General features: G+C 38.5%; 1 protein-coding gene across 6 annotated transcripts in view; it reads right to left on the bottom strand.

The window, feature by feature from the left end:
* The window catches only part of MYO5A (myosin VA), a 228,319-nt gene that overhangs the window by 80,006 nt on the left and 133,478 nt on the right, over positions 1-14,835 (bottom strand). For all 6 annotated transcript variants that reach the window (XM_055363022.2, XM_055363025.2, XM_055363024.2 and 3 more), the window contains 5 exons: positions 11,370-11,635; positions 10,484-10,565; positions 6,102-6,242; positions 3,402-3,527; positions 1,993-2,076 (listed from right to left, as the gene is read on the bottom strand). In XM_055363022.2, the coding sequence (XP_055218997.1) occupies positions 1,993-2,076; positions 3,402-3,527; positions 6,102-6,242; positions 10,484-10,565; positions 11,370-11,635 (699 nt within the window). The remainder of the gene's footprint in view (positions 1-1,992; positions 2,077-3,401; positions 3,528-6,101; positions 6,243-10,483; positions 10,566-11,369; positions 11,636-14,835) is intronic.

Consider the following 14,835-nt stretch of genomic DNA (forward strand, 5'->3'; position numbering starts at 1 on the left):
CAGCAGAGGAAGCCTCCAAGCTATGTTAGGTAAATCACACACTGTCCCCACTTCAATGGAAACAATGTTACACAGACTGGCAGTCACTGCAAATGATTTGTCAGAATGCATACCCACCTTATGATGACTAAGGACTCAAAAGCCAATTAGAAAACTAAATCAGAATAAAGATAACTGATCAAAGATGCCTCAAGAATGAGAACCTGGCCAGGTGTGGTGGCTCACACCTGTAATCCCAGCACTTTGGGAGGCCGAGGTGGGTGGATCCCTTGAGACCAGGAGTTCAAGACCAGCCTGGACAACATGGTGAAACCCCATCTCAACAAAAAATTAGCCAGGCATGGTGGCATGCATCTGTAGTCCCAGCTACTTGGGAGGCTGATGTGGAAGGATCACCTGAGCCAGGGAGGTCGAGGCTGCAGTGAGCCCTATGATCATCACATCACTGCACTCTAGCCTGGGTGACAGTGAGACACTGTCTCAAAACAACAACAGCAACAGCAGCAAGAATCAGATGAAAACCTGTGAATGTTCTGTTTCAGCTAAATTACTTTGACAAAGTAATAAAACTAGAATTTTATCATTATTTATAAATCAAACCAATAAAGATCTTTAACTGAATAATACTTAGAGATTGGCATTGTGGGAATTTTCTCTTACATATCAATCCTGTAAACTATAAAGTTAATGCCCAGTGCCCGTTAGACACTTTAACTCTTTTTTTTTTTTGGAGACAGAGTCTCGCTGTCTCCAAGGCTGGAGTACAGTGGCACAATTACGGCTCACTGCAGCCTCAACTTCCCAGGCTCAAGTGATCCTCCCACTCAGCTTCCCAAGTAGCTGAAACTATAGCCATGCACCACCATGCCCAGCAAATTTCTGTATTTTTTTGTAGAGATGGGGTTTTGCCATGTTGCTCAGGCTGATCTTAAACTCCTGGGCTCAAGCAGTCTGCCTGCCTCGGCCTCCCAAAGTGCTGGGATTACAGGCATGAGCTACAACACCTGGTCTCGACTTATTTTCTGAAGGTTAAAACTTGGATTTGGTCTTCATGCAATCTTTATATTATCAAAATAATTGATAGTAAAGGTTTTTATTCTAAAAACAACAGTCAAAATATTCATATACTATTCCACTGAAGTTAAAAAGATTCTCTTAGAATAAAATAGAAAAACAAAGACTGCCAGTCAGTAATCTAGAAGAATTCACATGAAAATTTTTAATTTTTAGCTGAATACCTGAATATTCATTTTGCTGACCTAAGTAACTGGCTTCCTGCTCTGCTCTCTGTGGGATGAACATGAGCCATGTTCCCCTCCCCATTCTTTCCAGATGGAAGGTCAAGGGATGGAGGGGATCAACCTAATCATCAATACAATGTAGCCATCGTAGCTCTTACCATCTGGAATATTCTTTTCCCTCTAGAAAGCAGTGTCTCTAGTACCTATGCCTAAGAAAAATAATTTCAAAGTGCTTTGGGCCACACCTGGAACTGCACTCAGTGATGATCCAGAGATCAGTCTCCATCTGGATGCAGTGCGTAAGGCTATGTTTCTAGTACCTCCCTTCAAACTGACAGGGCAGAAAGACTGTTTTCTCTCATGGCCTCTCACCACGGCACAACAGAGTCTAGAACCACTCTGGAGGCAATAATTTCACACAAAACTGAAAGAAACATTGCACAGGAGTTAAAAGCACAGACACAGCAAGACAGCCTGGATTTTAATTTGGCTTGAAAACTCAGTAGCCATGAAGTCTCTGTGTCTCAGGTGCCTCATCCATAAAATAAAAGTCATTAGATGAGTTAGCATTTTCAATACATTTAGAACAGGACCTGACATGCAGCTAAATTACTTTGACTAACATACTAAGTGTTATATATTTGGTAAATTAAAAACTGAAACAGATTTTTGTTAAAAAAAATCATTTTTATTGTTAAAAAGCTAATGCTTTGAATACATCCTGGATTAGAGTAAGCCTATCCATAGTTACCTTGCTTGATTTAAGAACTTTAATTTGTTCTTCAAAAACGGTGTCTTTATTCTTTTCAAGAAATCCTTCACACTGGTATTCCACCTGAAAACACATGGAAAAATCTCCTTAACTGATGAAACTTTTGAATAGATATTATAATCATCAATAATAAGAATCTTTATTAGTCTCAGGCTATATGATCAACTCTCAGCAAACTGGTATTATCAGTCTTTTCCAAGAAACCAAGGCCATTCCTGGTAAGAAGTATGTTAACTTTAGAGTAAAACTCCTCAAATATTGTTTTTCCTAGGAAACAGTGGTAGCACTGATTGTGATCTAAAAGATCCTCTCAGTTAGCGGGTGAGCAGATTAGATCCTCTTCTCCCATGCTGGCCAGAGAGCTCTTCCAAGGCTGACTCCTTGTATCTCCTTCCGACCTAGGTTACCATCAAGCAGTTGTGTTTCCTCTTAGAAGAGATTACAGCAGGAGTGAGAATCAGAAGGAACAAATGAGTGTCTGATGGGGACAGAGGTGAAAAGCTGCTGATGGATGAAGGTGAAGGCTGGGGAAATATTGTATGATTTGGTAAAGCAGGACTACTTGAGAATGGACTATTTCTTTTCCAAAACTCCAGCAACTTCAGTTGTCTGCCACTCAAGGGGGTCAAAGCTTGCATGACAAAACCTTTAGGTGACCCTAGGGTCATCTCAAGGCTTTTAGATGGAATTAGGGCAGACTTAGAAAGTCCTCAATCCCTAAAGGAGACCCTGTGAAACTTACCCCAAAGCCTACATCACAGTCTCCTTGAAATATAAATTACTCTCATTGCTTGTGATTTGCTAAGTACACTATAGAACTTGTGAAGCAGTAAGACAGTATGCCTTATTAGAAGGGACCCAGTGAATCAATCGCAGAGGGTGACACAAGTCCACAATTGCTATTCTGAAACCCTTGAGATCAGCTATGCTTTAGGACTCAGAATTTTTCAGGCATTTAGAGATGTAGTACGTACATACACTATTTTTTCATATTTCCAGCAGAATGGAAGCCAATGATCTACAACAAAACATATTCATATTTCTATAGTGAAATATGAATATTTCCAGCCTAACTGGGATAAAGACAGACTATAAATAATCTCATGTTAATTCAGATCAGAGATCAGGTTTAGCTAAACGAGTTATTAAAAAAAAAAAACAGTTTACAGAGATTCCTGGATTTCAGAATTATAGACCCATACTTATTTCACAAATAACTCAATTTAGATTAAAGGAAGAGAAAACCAACATGTCAACACTAAAGACTGCTGTCCCTTGAGCCCTAAAGAATGCAAACATCAGCAAAAGAAAAAAAGATACCTCCTGACTATTGGTTTTTTTCCACATTTAAGTATTCAAAAAGAAAAACTGATATAAAGCTTCCTTACTTTGTCAGCAAAATGTTGGATGATGAAAGCTTTGTTTGATAGACGAGGCTTTTCAAAGAGTGCACATTTGTTCAAATGTGTGTTGTACAATTTTTGGGCCCAGGTGTCATCTGTGCCTTTAGGCATCTATATTCATGGGAAAAAGGAAGAAAGAAAACAAGGTAAATACTGTGATTCCTCTAAAGCATCAGCTGTCAAAAGATCTTTTTTTTTTTTTTTTTGGCTTTACCTAATAACTTTTACAATTCAATTTAGGAGTTCATTCCTTCCACATTTCATTGTTAGAGGCCAACAACCAATTACTAATGAATAGTATGACTGAGACCTTCTCATGGGCAACCCAGCCCAATCTTTGGGCAGTTCAATCTGCCTATATGAAAAATCATCAAATAAATTTGTTGTTGTTGCTGTTTTTTAAACAACAAAAGCTGGCCGGGTGTGGTGGCTCATGCCTGTAATCTCAGCACTTTGGGAAGCCAAGGCAGGTGGATCACCTGAGGTCAGGAGTTCGAGACCAGCCTGACCAGAATGGAGAAACCCCGTCTCTACTAAAATTAAAAAAAATTAGCCAGGCAAGGTGGTGGGCACCTGTAATCCCAGCTACTCAGGAGACTGAGGCAGGAGAATCCCTTGAACCTGGGAGGTGGATGTTGCAGTGAGCAGAGGTCACACCATTACACTCCAGCCTGGGCAACAAAAGTGAAATTCTGTCTCAAAAAAAGAAAAAAAAAAAGCCTCCCAAGTTAAAGTTGAAGTATCAGGGCTATTATGTACGTTTTTAAAATTCTGTTAAACAGAAAGACAAACATCACATGTTCTCATTTATTTGTGGGATCTAAAAATTAAAGCAATTGAACCTATGAAGATAAAGAATAGAAAGATGGTTACCAGAGGCTAGGAAGGGTAGCAGGAGGTTGTGGGGAGTGCAAATGGGGGATGGTTAATAGGTACCAAAAAATTAGAATGAATAAGCCCTAGTATTTGATAATAATTTAATTACACATTTAAGAATAAGAGTATAATTGGATTGTTTGTAACACAAAAGATAAATGCTTGAGGGGATGGATACCCAATTTTCCATGATGTGATTATTATACATCGCATGCCTATACCAAAATCTTATGTACTCCCATAAATATATACACCAACTAGTACCCACAAAAATTAAAAATTAAATTTAAAAAATTCTGTCAAATAAAGGTAACATCTGTAGTTACATAGTGAAACATTTCTATAATTCAGAAAGATATAAAATGGAGAGTAGTCTCCTCTTGCCATTTCCTCCAACTTAATTATTTCTCCCTCTTTTTTTTTTTTTTTTTTTTTTTTTTTTTTTTTTTTTTTTGAGACAGGGTTTCACTCTTTTCACTCAGAATGGAGTGCAATGGCATAATCTCAGCTCACCGCAAACTCTGCCTCCCAGGCTCAAGTGATTATCCTGCCTCAGCCTCCCAAGTAGCTGGGACTACAGGTGCACACCACCATGCCCAGCTAATTTTTTGTATTTTTTTGTAGACGGGGTTTCACCATATTGCCCAGGCTGGTCTCAAACTCCTGAACTCAAATATCCACCCACCTCAGCCTCTCAAAGTGCTGGGATTACAGATATGAGCCCATCATGCCCGGCCTTCTTTAACTCTCTTTGAAGGCATGTATCTGAATAGGATAATTCTACACACTCATTGCATTTTTTTTCAGCTTTGCAACAGTAGTATTCTCTGCATTATTTATGGCTACTAGGTTGTTACTGATTTTTTTGTTATTACTATGACAACTGCCACAGTTTTCTTCTTATATGTATATACCTTGGATACTTTTGCAAGTATAATCAAAGGTGGAATTCCCAGCAGTTCCATTCCTGGGTCAAGGGTATGTAGTTAAAATTATGATAAATGTTGTCAAATATCCTATAAAGTATGTTGAATGAATTCATGCTTTTCATCATAAGTATATATGCAATATTCATTTAGTATTATCAAATGAAAATTATCAAGTTTAAATTTGCCTACTGGATGGGTAAAGAGCGGTGTACCATTTTTGCTTTGGTTTGCATTTTTTAAAATCTCAAGTGAGGCTGAGAACCTTTTCATCACATGCATCGTCAATGTTGTAGGAAGTCTGGATGCTTAGGAGGGTACACCTGTGCTAAAATGTAACTTACTGCATATAAACTAAAGAGAAATAAAGCAAAAGAATAGGTTTGCCTACGATCACTCAGTGGTAAAGCTGGGGATCTAATGCTTTTTTCCAACATGCTGCATCTTTAAATATTAAAGATACAACTCCATCCCTCTCAAATATGTCAGTAATAAGGAACAACTAGTTAGTTTTACAATTATAACTATTTAGAACTGTTATTCAAAATATCTTCTGCACAGTTTCTTGCATTTCTTTAAATTCTATCGCTGACCAAAAAGTACTAAACAAATTAATAACAAAAGTGGCTAAAATTGTTAGTATCTAACGTCAATTTTTCATGTAATTTAGAATCAGCTGAAAAGAGGAGGGAAATTCTCCTAGTTTCACTTGTAATTAGAACCCTTGAGGTCTAGTGTCCCTTTGGAATGAAAGCATAACCCCCTACTTGTCACCACGACGGCATTCCATGATATACTAATGAATCTCTCCTTGAACCCACTTATCTTCTGACCTTGATACATCTATTTTGATAAACCAAGTACCCCAGGAAATCATACTTACCTTGCATTCCTCATCCAGTAAATCTAGAATGCCTAGTTTTGATTCTATAAGATTAATACAAGGCTGATTATCATAAAAATCTATGAGTGTCCATGGAATTTGTTCCTTCATATATTCTTCTTGCTCCAATTTGAAGACATGCTGAAATGAAAAAGAAAAAAAGCAGTCATTACTGGATCACTGTAACAAAGAATGTAGTCAAGATGATACCAACATAATTTGAGATAATCTGTGGCTTTCAACAACAACAACCTCATGGGAGAAGCATGATTTACACACAGAGAAAGCAAATAAAACAACAGGAAAACCTCAGCTACGTAGGATTCTTGGTAAACAAGTAAATCTAGGTATATAAATATTTTAAATAGCTGATCAATGTAGCAATCTTTGTGATCTTTTGATTATGTATATTTTCAAAACTGCACTATGTACTTTTGGCTTCTTAAGTTATCGTAGAGTGCTGCTAACAACATGGGACACAGGAATGCCTTAGCTGGCATTTAACAACTATGTTGATGCTCTCCAGGCTACTGAATCATGCTGGGCAATGCTTTCAGCATAACAAAGTACTTCTCCTAAGGGACTGTGGTGCTGAAGTTCACGTGGCTCAGAATTAGTTAATGACTGGTCTTTCTCCTGACTACCCTGATTATCTGTGATAGTCATGGAGTCTACGACTCACTTTTCTGGTTTCCACATTAAATTCTGTTAGCAACTGCAACTGCTAGTCCATTGCTATTTCTGATGAAGGCTTCAGCCACTGTCCTCACCATTGCTTCTCATCTCCATTCACATAAAAATATGTATTAACTGTCTACCATGTGCCAGTCACTGCACATGGGCAAAAACACAGATGTGGATGTTGCCCTCATGGAGCTTGGAGACAAGTGGGAGAAGCGGACAGAAACCAAATAACCATAAGGAACATAATCACAAGCTGTAGTAGTATTACAAAGGAAAATAACGTGAACTATAAGAGCAAGAGTCCTCATCTAGTTTGGACACAGGCTGGTCAGGGGAGGCTTCCCTGAGGAGGGCTGTGTGATCTAGTCTCTAAAGATGAATGGCAGCCAAGCTAGTCCGGGTGGGAAGGGCAATCCAATCACTGCCACAGCTCCTGTTTCAGGCTGATGCCCAGCCACTGACCAGCCAATGCAGCTGACACCACCACTTCTAGTCTCTACAGATGCTAATGACTGTTACTCATTCTTGGGGAGTTTCTGCCTTCCTTTACTTATCCCTTTTGTCTCCTTTGGTTCTTTCACAAATCTTGCTATTTTTGTGGGAAGAAAAGACTTTTGTGATGATGATCAAATGACCCATATTTTCTAGGACCCCATGCCCTGTGAAACTTATGTGCCACAAGATTTCCAATGCATACTCTCCTCATGTGTCTGGAACTTTCCCACTGTATTCTGTACTTATTGTAATGCCACTCTTGGCTCATTTGCAGTGTTTTTTTTTTCTTTTCTTTTTTTTTTGAGACAGTCTTGCTCTGTCACCCAGGCTGGAGTGCAGCGGCACGGTCTGGGCTCACTGCAACCTCCACCTCCCGGGTTCAAGCGATTCTCCTGATTCAGCCTCCTGAGTAGCTGGGACTACAGGCGTGTGCCACCACACCCGGCTAAATTTTTGTATTTTCAGTAGAGATGGGGTTTCACCGTGTTAGCCAGGACGGTCTCGATCTCCTGACCTCATGATCTGCCTGCCTCGGCCTCCCAAAGTGCTGGAATTACAGGCGTGAGCCACCGCGCCTGGCCTCATTTGCAGTGTTTGCAGTCTAATGAGCTATTATAAGCTTTAACAAAAAACAGTCGTCCATATGAATATTTATGTCATGCTAACAAGAAAGCAAATTTCTTCTGTTCTTTTGATTAATGAGAAGGCAAATAGGGCACCATATGTCAGCAGGACACCCTGACTGATGGTACGAGTATCTTCCAAAACAATGTGCTCTGTTTTTAAAAATTTCATTAATTTATATGTAGTCTCAATATTGACAATAGAAACACTGCTCTAGACATTAAATAGAGCATATTTCTCACACACATCTCCATGTCTAGTTTGGAAAAGCTCCTGGGGTCTTTAAAATTTGGGATGCTCAACTGTCAAAGAATATGGGCATGAAGTTCAATATGGCAAGAGATTCTTGGTCAATATAGTAATGCCTTCAAACACTAAGCATGCCAACCACGGGGTTTCTCATGCTGACTGCTCCCACCTACATCCCCAGATCAGGTAACAGCCCTATGCAGTCAAGTTATTTATACTGTGAGACCCCACGTTCCTAGTCACAGCTGACTAAACCAGTGTGGGTACATGAGGGCAGTCTCCTGCTAGAGACCTCTGATGAAAAAATGAACAGTGTTAATCAGATTCTCTCTCTCAGGTATTTGAACTGGGAAACAAGAAAATAATGAGGCAATTAGTAGTGGGAGTTGAAACTGAAAGAAGCCAAAATGAATGGGAGATAAGCAAGTTAAGAGGACGAGAAGAGCATTCCAACCACTGCTGGGTTCACAGGAAGTTTAAAGTGAGTGAGAAAGGAGAAAGCTTGAGGTGGAGAAGATGTATACAGACTAGAAGGAAAGAACCTGACATTGGATAGGAAGAGGGGGCAGAGCAGTTGTGCAGAATCGAAGATGCAGAATGTAAGGGGGTATGTGAAGAGAGAAGGAGAAACAGGTGGATAGAGACAGACAGCAGGAAAGAGGAAGAAACGCAAGAGACCAAAACACACATGCAGACAGGAGGCCCCTGAAAAACAGACAAACTAGCCAGTTCCTAAAGAGGCTGGCATTGCTTCCTTACATTCCAGTCACTCTGTGTGGAAACACAATGGGAAAGAGTGGAAGGCTGTGGCATTAACTAAAGTATTAAGAAACTCAGGAACACCTTGAGAAACAATAATGCTCAGTTTAGTTTCTGATAAGTTTTTATTAATGTTCTTTATGCAGAGATGCAAATCATATCAGTAGTCATCTTATTATGGAAATAGTCATAAGCCTAAAGTTTTAAGATCACTTCTACATTATTTCACTGTGGTAAGAAGCTTAATTTGCTAAACAAAGATGGTTCAAGTTTTTTCAAAGTATATGGAATATTTAATCAAACAGTCTAAAAGGTTTTATAATGACAAGTAGCAGTTCCTTGTCCCATCTCTCTCCAACCCCAGTCTCGCTCCCTGGAGGCAACCATTTTTAATTCCCTTAGGTATTTCTTCTGATATTTACCTACATATTTCTAAAGAGTATGCTTATCAACTACCTTCTGATTTATCACTATGAAACACCTACTGATTTCGTTATGACACAAACAAGGCTAAATTCACATACACCACCTCCTTCCTGCTCTTCCACTATTCTCCCTATATTACTATTTTTAGATCCTCTTTTGTTTTTTTTACCAAATTTGTAACTTGCAGTGTCTTTAAACATCTGGTTTTTGTGCATCAACTACAAACCATACCACTTGACCTCTCTCTTTACAAGATGAGGATTTATTAAGGGTGTCTTTCCTGCCCTTGAGCTCTATCTTCTAATTCCTATGGGCGTCTCATTTTAATATCCTCTTTCATCAACACTAAGAATCACTCCCACTCTTGCACTTAGAACTGTGCCTGGCACATTATGGACCCTTTACATATTCCAACTCATTTAATCCATAAAACCACACACAGAAGGTACTATTATTATCTCCATTTTACAGATGAGGAACCTAAGGCCCAGGGAGGTCAACTAATTTGCCCAAGGTCTCCTAGATAACTGACACAGGGTAGGATTCCAACTCACACAGTTCACCTCTGGGCTCTGTGTCCTTCACTATTACAATCTGCTGCCCCTGATTTTTAAGCATCTCTGAATCTCCCAAAACCACAATACTCCTCTAAGATATTTAATATTACTACTTCACAAGAGCCACTCAAAATATTCGCATTGCCATTGTCCCAGTGAATGTCCCAGACTGCTGAAAAGAGAATATGTAAAATTCTGCTTTTTAGTTCTGACATCTTGCTAATATAGCAAGTAAGCATTAAGATGGTCATAATTCCACATACAATAAACTTCAAAATAACAAACTGAAAGATATCCTTGGGCTTAAAGCTTCATACTCCCAAGCAATTACCTAACACTGCCTGCTTCTCTCAATCTATTTGTCCCAAATTTTCGTTATTATCAGACTGCAATCCAAGGATAACCTTGAATACCACCTGGCCCATAAAACATTTTTCTAATGTTGTACCATTCATTAATAGTCAGTTCTAAGTTCCATATAATAATTTTAATTCACAACTTCATTCCAGGGATAAGCTTTTAAACAAAGACTAGGAATTCAAGAGAATAATTTATAGCAGAGTATTAGTCAAGGAAGAACATTCTTACCATATTGAATTGTTGCTGTAGTTTTTCATTTGCATAATTTATGCAAAACTGTTCAAAACTATTTATCTCAAATGTTTCAAATCTGTAACCACAAAAATAATATGAAAAGGCGAGAAAAGGAACAAAAAGCTTTTAAAAAATATTCAAAATATACACATTAGGAAGAAAGAAATGGGACATTCCCCAACATTGTAAAACTTTCTTTCCATATCAGTGAAAATAAAGATTTCTAAGTCAGTAACAAGGAATATGTACCCAGCAGATGAGCATCAGCCATGCAGCAGAGAGGTTTTTTTTTTGTTTTTTTTTTCCAAAGGCCCCAGCACGCAGAGGTGTTCAACACTATGAGTTTTTGAGGGCTCATTCACCCCCAAGTGGGGAACATCAGAATTATAATAAAGCCATTGCTCTTGTCAATATACTGACTCACGGTGTTACACACATATAGGAGGGAAATAGGAACAGAGGTCCTACAGGTTCTTATGAAAAAGAGAACCAGAGAATGAAAAATTAAGTATGAAACAGGCACAAATATGAAGGAAGGATTTTAACAGCTAAAGACAGGTACCCAAATAACGCAAACCAGCAAATAAAATTAGATTTTTAGAATTTCAGTGATAATTTACCACATGAGCATCTGAAAACCAATTAAGTCTATGCACTAGCTAAGTAAATTAGCTCTAGATGTGAACTATTTTTTTTGTTTTAGTTAAATTTTAAGCAACACGCAATTGCATCACCATCATCAAGGTATTCTTGAATTGTCATAGACAAAGTTTCCCTTCTCTTTACCAGTAGGAAACAGAATCAAATGCCCACTTAGAGTTACTAGATAAGTTCTAGAAAGAAATGTTCTCTGGCAGACCAATTAGCCAAATATACTCACCCGTAAATGTCTAGCACACCAATAAAAGAGTGCTGTTTGACAGCAGAATGGAGAGCCTGATTGACATTATCTACAATCCAGTTAAAGAGCTTGGCATAGATGTGCTTGGCCAAAGCATCACGGGCATTCGTGGCCTGCAGCTTGGAGATGGGCTTGATGTATGTCTCTGTGGCAGTAGCCAGCTTCCGATGGCAGAGCCAGTGACACATCTCCTCATAGTCCACACCCATGAGGTCACAGAAGATGCAGAGAGGTTCATGCTTGGGCTGCCAAAAGATAATGAGTTATTTCCTATGACCAGATAAATCAAGTAAGAATCTCTCGGAAAATGTTAACAAAGAGTTAACAAATAAAATTCAGCAATTTCTTTGTTATAACAAACACCAAGATCACTCAAAGTTGATTAGTGTTAATAATCACATTCATCCATTAAACTGGCATCTAGGCAGCATTTTGCAATCTCTTCTGGGGCTCACTTCAAAAATTCCCTCTTCTTTGACTCTTCATAGTATTTGTCTGTATCTCTCTTAAAGCATCTTCATTCATTCAATCAAAAAATCAGCCAGCTAGTCAACAATTATTTACTGAGTGCTACCATGCACCAGAAAACAAAAACAAACATGGTCCCTGCCCTCCTAGAACTTACAGTCACTTGGGGAAATGGGTATTAATCAAATGATTGCTCCCTAAAATGAAAAATACCACAAAGATCAAGGACACTATGCTGAGTCCATGTGAGAGGAATATGTTCTATTTTGGAAGCAGGAGACAGTTGCCTTGAGAAAAGGAAGGTGCTAACTGGGTGAAAGGAGGAGAAAAGGATTTTCCAAGCCAAGGAAACAGCTGGCAAGAACATTCTGTGGTGGGAAGGAAATCATCAATAGGAAGGATTGAAGATGAATGAGGGAGAAAATGTGAGTTGAAATCACAGAAACAGACAGAGGCTATACCGTAGCCGGTCTTTATCCTTGAAGCAATGGTAGGCCACTGAAAGATTGTAAGCAGGTAACTTGATAGTTATTTGTGCGACTTTTTATATTAGAATGACTTCCATGATTTACATATCCCTGTACCCCCTAGAATATCTTCCATGAGACTTGCATGAGTAGATGTTTGATAAATACTTGTCTAATTTAATCCATGTTAGTACATTATATTTTTCAACATCTTTAATCACATGTATCAGTCAAATCTGACAACTTTCCTGGGGCATAGGGAGGGTGAACTTTGTCTATGGTGGATAACTGAGGAAATAGGACCCAAGAGAACAAATAGCTTGTCAAAAATCAGCTGGCAATTGATGTCAGAGTTGGCATTAGAACCTGGGTCTCCTTGACACCTTCATCTGTAGACTCTTCACACTCAAGCACCCCTTCCTTCTTTCATCTCCCTTTCTCCCAAGTAATCACTTTAGATACAAATCAGCACCACTGCCTGCTCAACTCCCTTAAATAAGCAGCCATATATATGTATGTATTTAGAATTCGGCATCATTTAAAAGTGGGTCAGGCTGGGCGTGGTGGCTCACGCCTGTAATCCCAGCACTTTGGGAGGCTAAGGCAGGAGGATCACCTGAGGTCAGGAGTTTGAGACCAGCCTGGCCAACATGGTGAAACCCTGTCTCTACCAAAAATACAAAAATTAGCTGCTTGTAGTGGCAGACACCTGTAATCCCAGCTACTGGGGAGGCTGAGGCAAGAGAATTGCTTGAACCTGGGAGGTGGAGGTTGCAGTGAGCTGAGATAGTGCCACTGCACTCCAGACTGGACAACAGAGCGAGACTCCATCTCAATTTTCTTAAAATTAAAAAAAAAAAAGGTGGGTCAGCACTCTGTAAACATATTCTACTTGAATGCTGTTAGCTTATTGTTCTGTTACATCAAGATTGTTAACTGTTTGGTTTAAATTCTCCACAGCTTTACTCATTTTTGGACTTTACCTATCAATAATTAAGAGAAGTCAATAATCTCCCACTCTGATAGCAAATTTGTCTCTTCTTGTGGTTTCTGTTGATTTTTGCTATATATCTTTTGAGGCTATGTCATTAAGTATATAGAAGTTTAGCACTATTTCATATTCCTGGTGAATAAAATCTGTTCTCCTCAGAGATGAGATTTCATTCTGTTGCCCAGGCTAGAGTGTGGGTGGTACAATCGTATCTCACTGTAGCCTCAAACTCCTGGACTCAAGAGATCCTCCTGCCTCAGTCTCCTAGGATTACGGGCACACACCATGCACAGTGAATAAAATCTTTATCATTGCAAAGTCACTTTATTTCCCTCTAGCACTGCTTTTGGCCTCAAAGTCTATTTTGTTCAATACGTGCACAGTGTTGCCAGTTTTGTCCTAGCTAGCATGTCTTTTCTAAACTTTTTTTTTCAAACTTTCTGTATCTCTATATTTTAGGAACGCTTCTTTTAAAAGTATATACCTGAAACTTTTTTTTCTTTTTTTGACTTGTATTTTAGAATCAGGGGGCACATGTGCAGCTTTGTGCACATGTACACAATAAAGGAATATTGTGTGATGCTGAGATTTGAAGTATGAATGAATCCATCACCTAGGTAGTGTGCATAGCCACCAATCGGTAGTTTTTTTCAACCATTACCCTCTCTTGTATTCCCGTGTATATTGTTCCCATTTATGACCATGTGCACCCAACGTTTAGCTCCCACTTATAAGTGAGAACATGTTGTATTTGGTTTTCTGTTTTTGCATAACTTAGGATAATGTTTTCCAGCTGCATCCATGTTGCTGCAAAGGGCATGATTTCATTCTTTTTTATGACTGGATAGTATTCCATGGTTATATCTGAATTTTTTTAACCAGTCTAACAATCTAAATCTTTTAGCTGGAGCACTTAATCCATTTTTAATTATTTCTATCTTATTTTGTTCTTTTGGTTGTCCTGCTTTTCAACATTTGTTTTTCTCCCTCTTTCTTGCTATATTTTGATTTTTTTCAATCCATTTTCCTCTCTACTAGTTTGAAAGGTTTACTTTGTTACTATTTTGTTTTATAATTAACATAATGTAATTAAGTAACACTAACTCCAAACATCCCATTCCAATTTACCCTCTGTTATCCAATACTTTAGTTCCACCTTTTGTGTGAGGGGGCAGTGTAGGGGACTGGAGATTCATTTTATATTTTAAACTTTTTATCTAATTTTAGACTAACAGAAAAGTTGCAAGAATAGTACAAAAAATTCCCTTCACTCAGATTCCCTAAATATTAACATTTTACCACATTCCCTTTGTTGGCCTAACAGTGCTCTCTACAAAAAATAATTAATTTTTATGGTCCAGGATTCAATCCAGGATCATGCATTGAATTTAGTTATCATGTTTCATTAGTCTCCTTTAACATGAACAGTTCTTCATTCTTCTTTGTCTTTTGTGACCTTGACTTTTTGAAGACTCCTTCAGTTTGGGTCTCTATGATGTTACCTCATGATTAGATTTGG

The sequence above is a fragment of the Gorilla gorilla genome, chromosome 16, assembly GCF_029281585.2.
Source record: "Gorilla gorilla gorilla isolate KB3781 chromosome 16, NHGRI_mGorGor1-v2.1_pri, whole genome shotgun sequence".
In the NCBI taxonomy this organism is placed as follows: domain Eukaryota; kingdom Metazoa; phylum Chordata; class Mammalia; order Primates; family Hominidae; genus Gorilla; species Gorilla gorilla.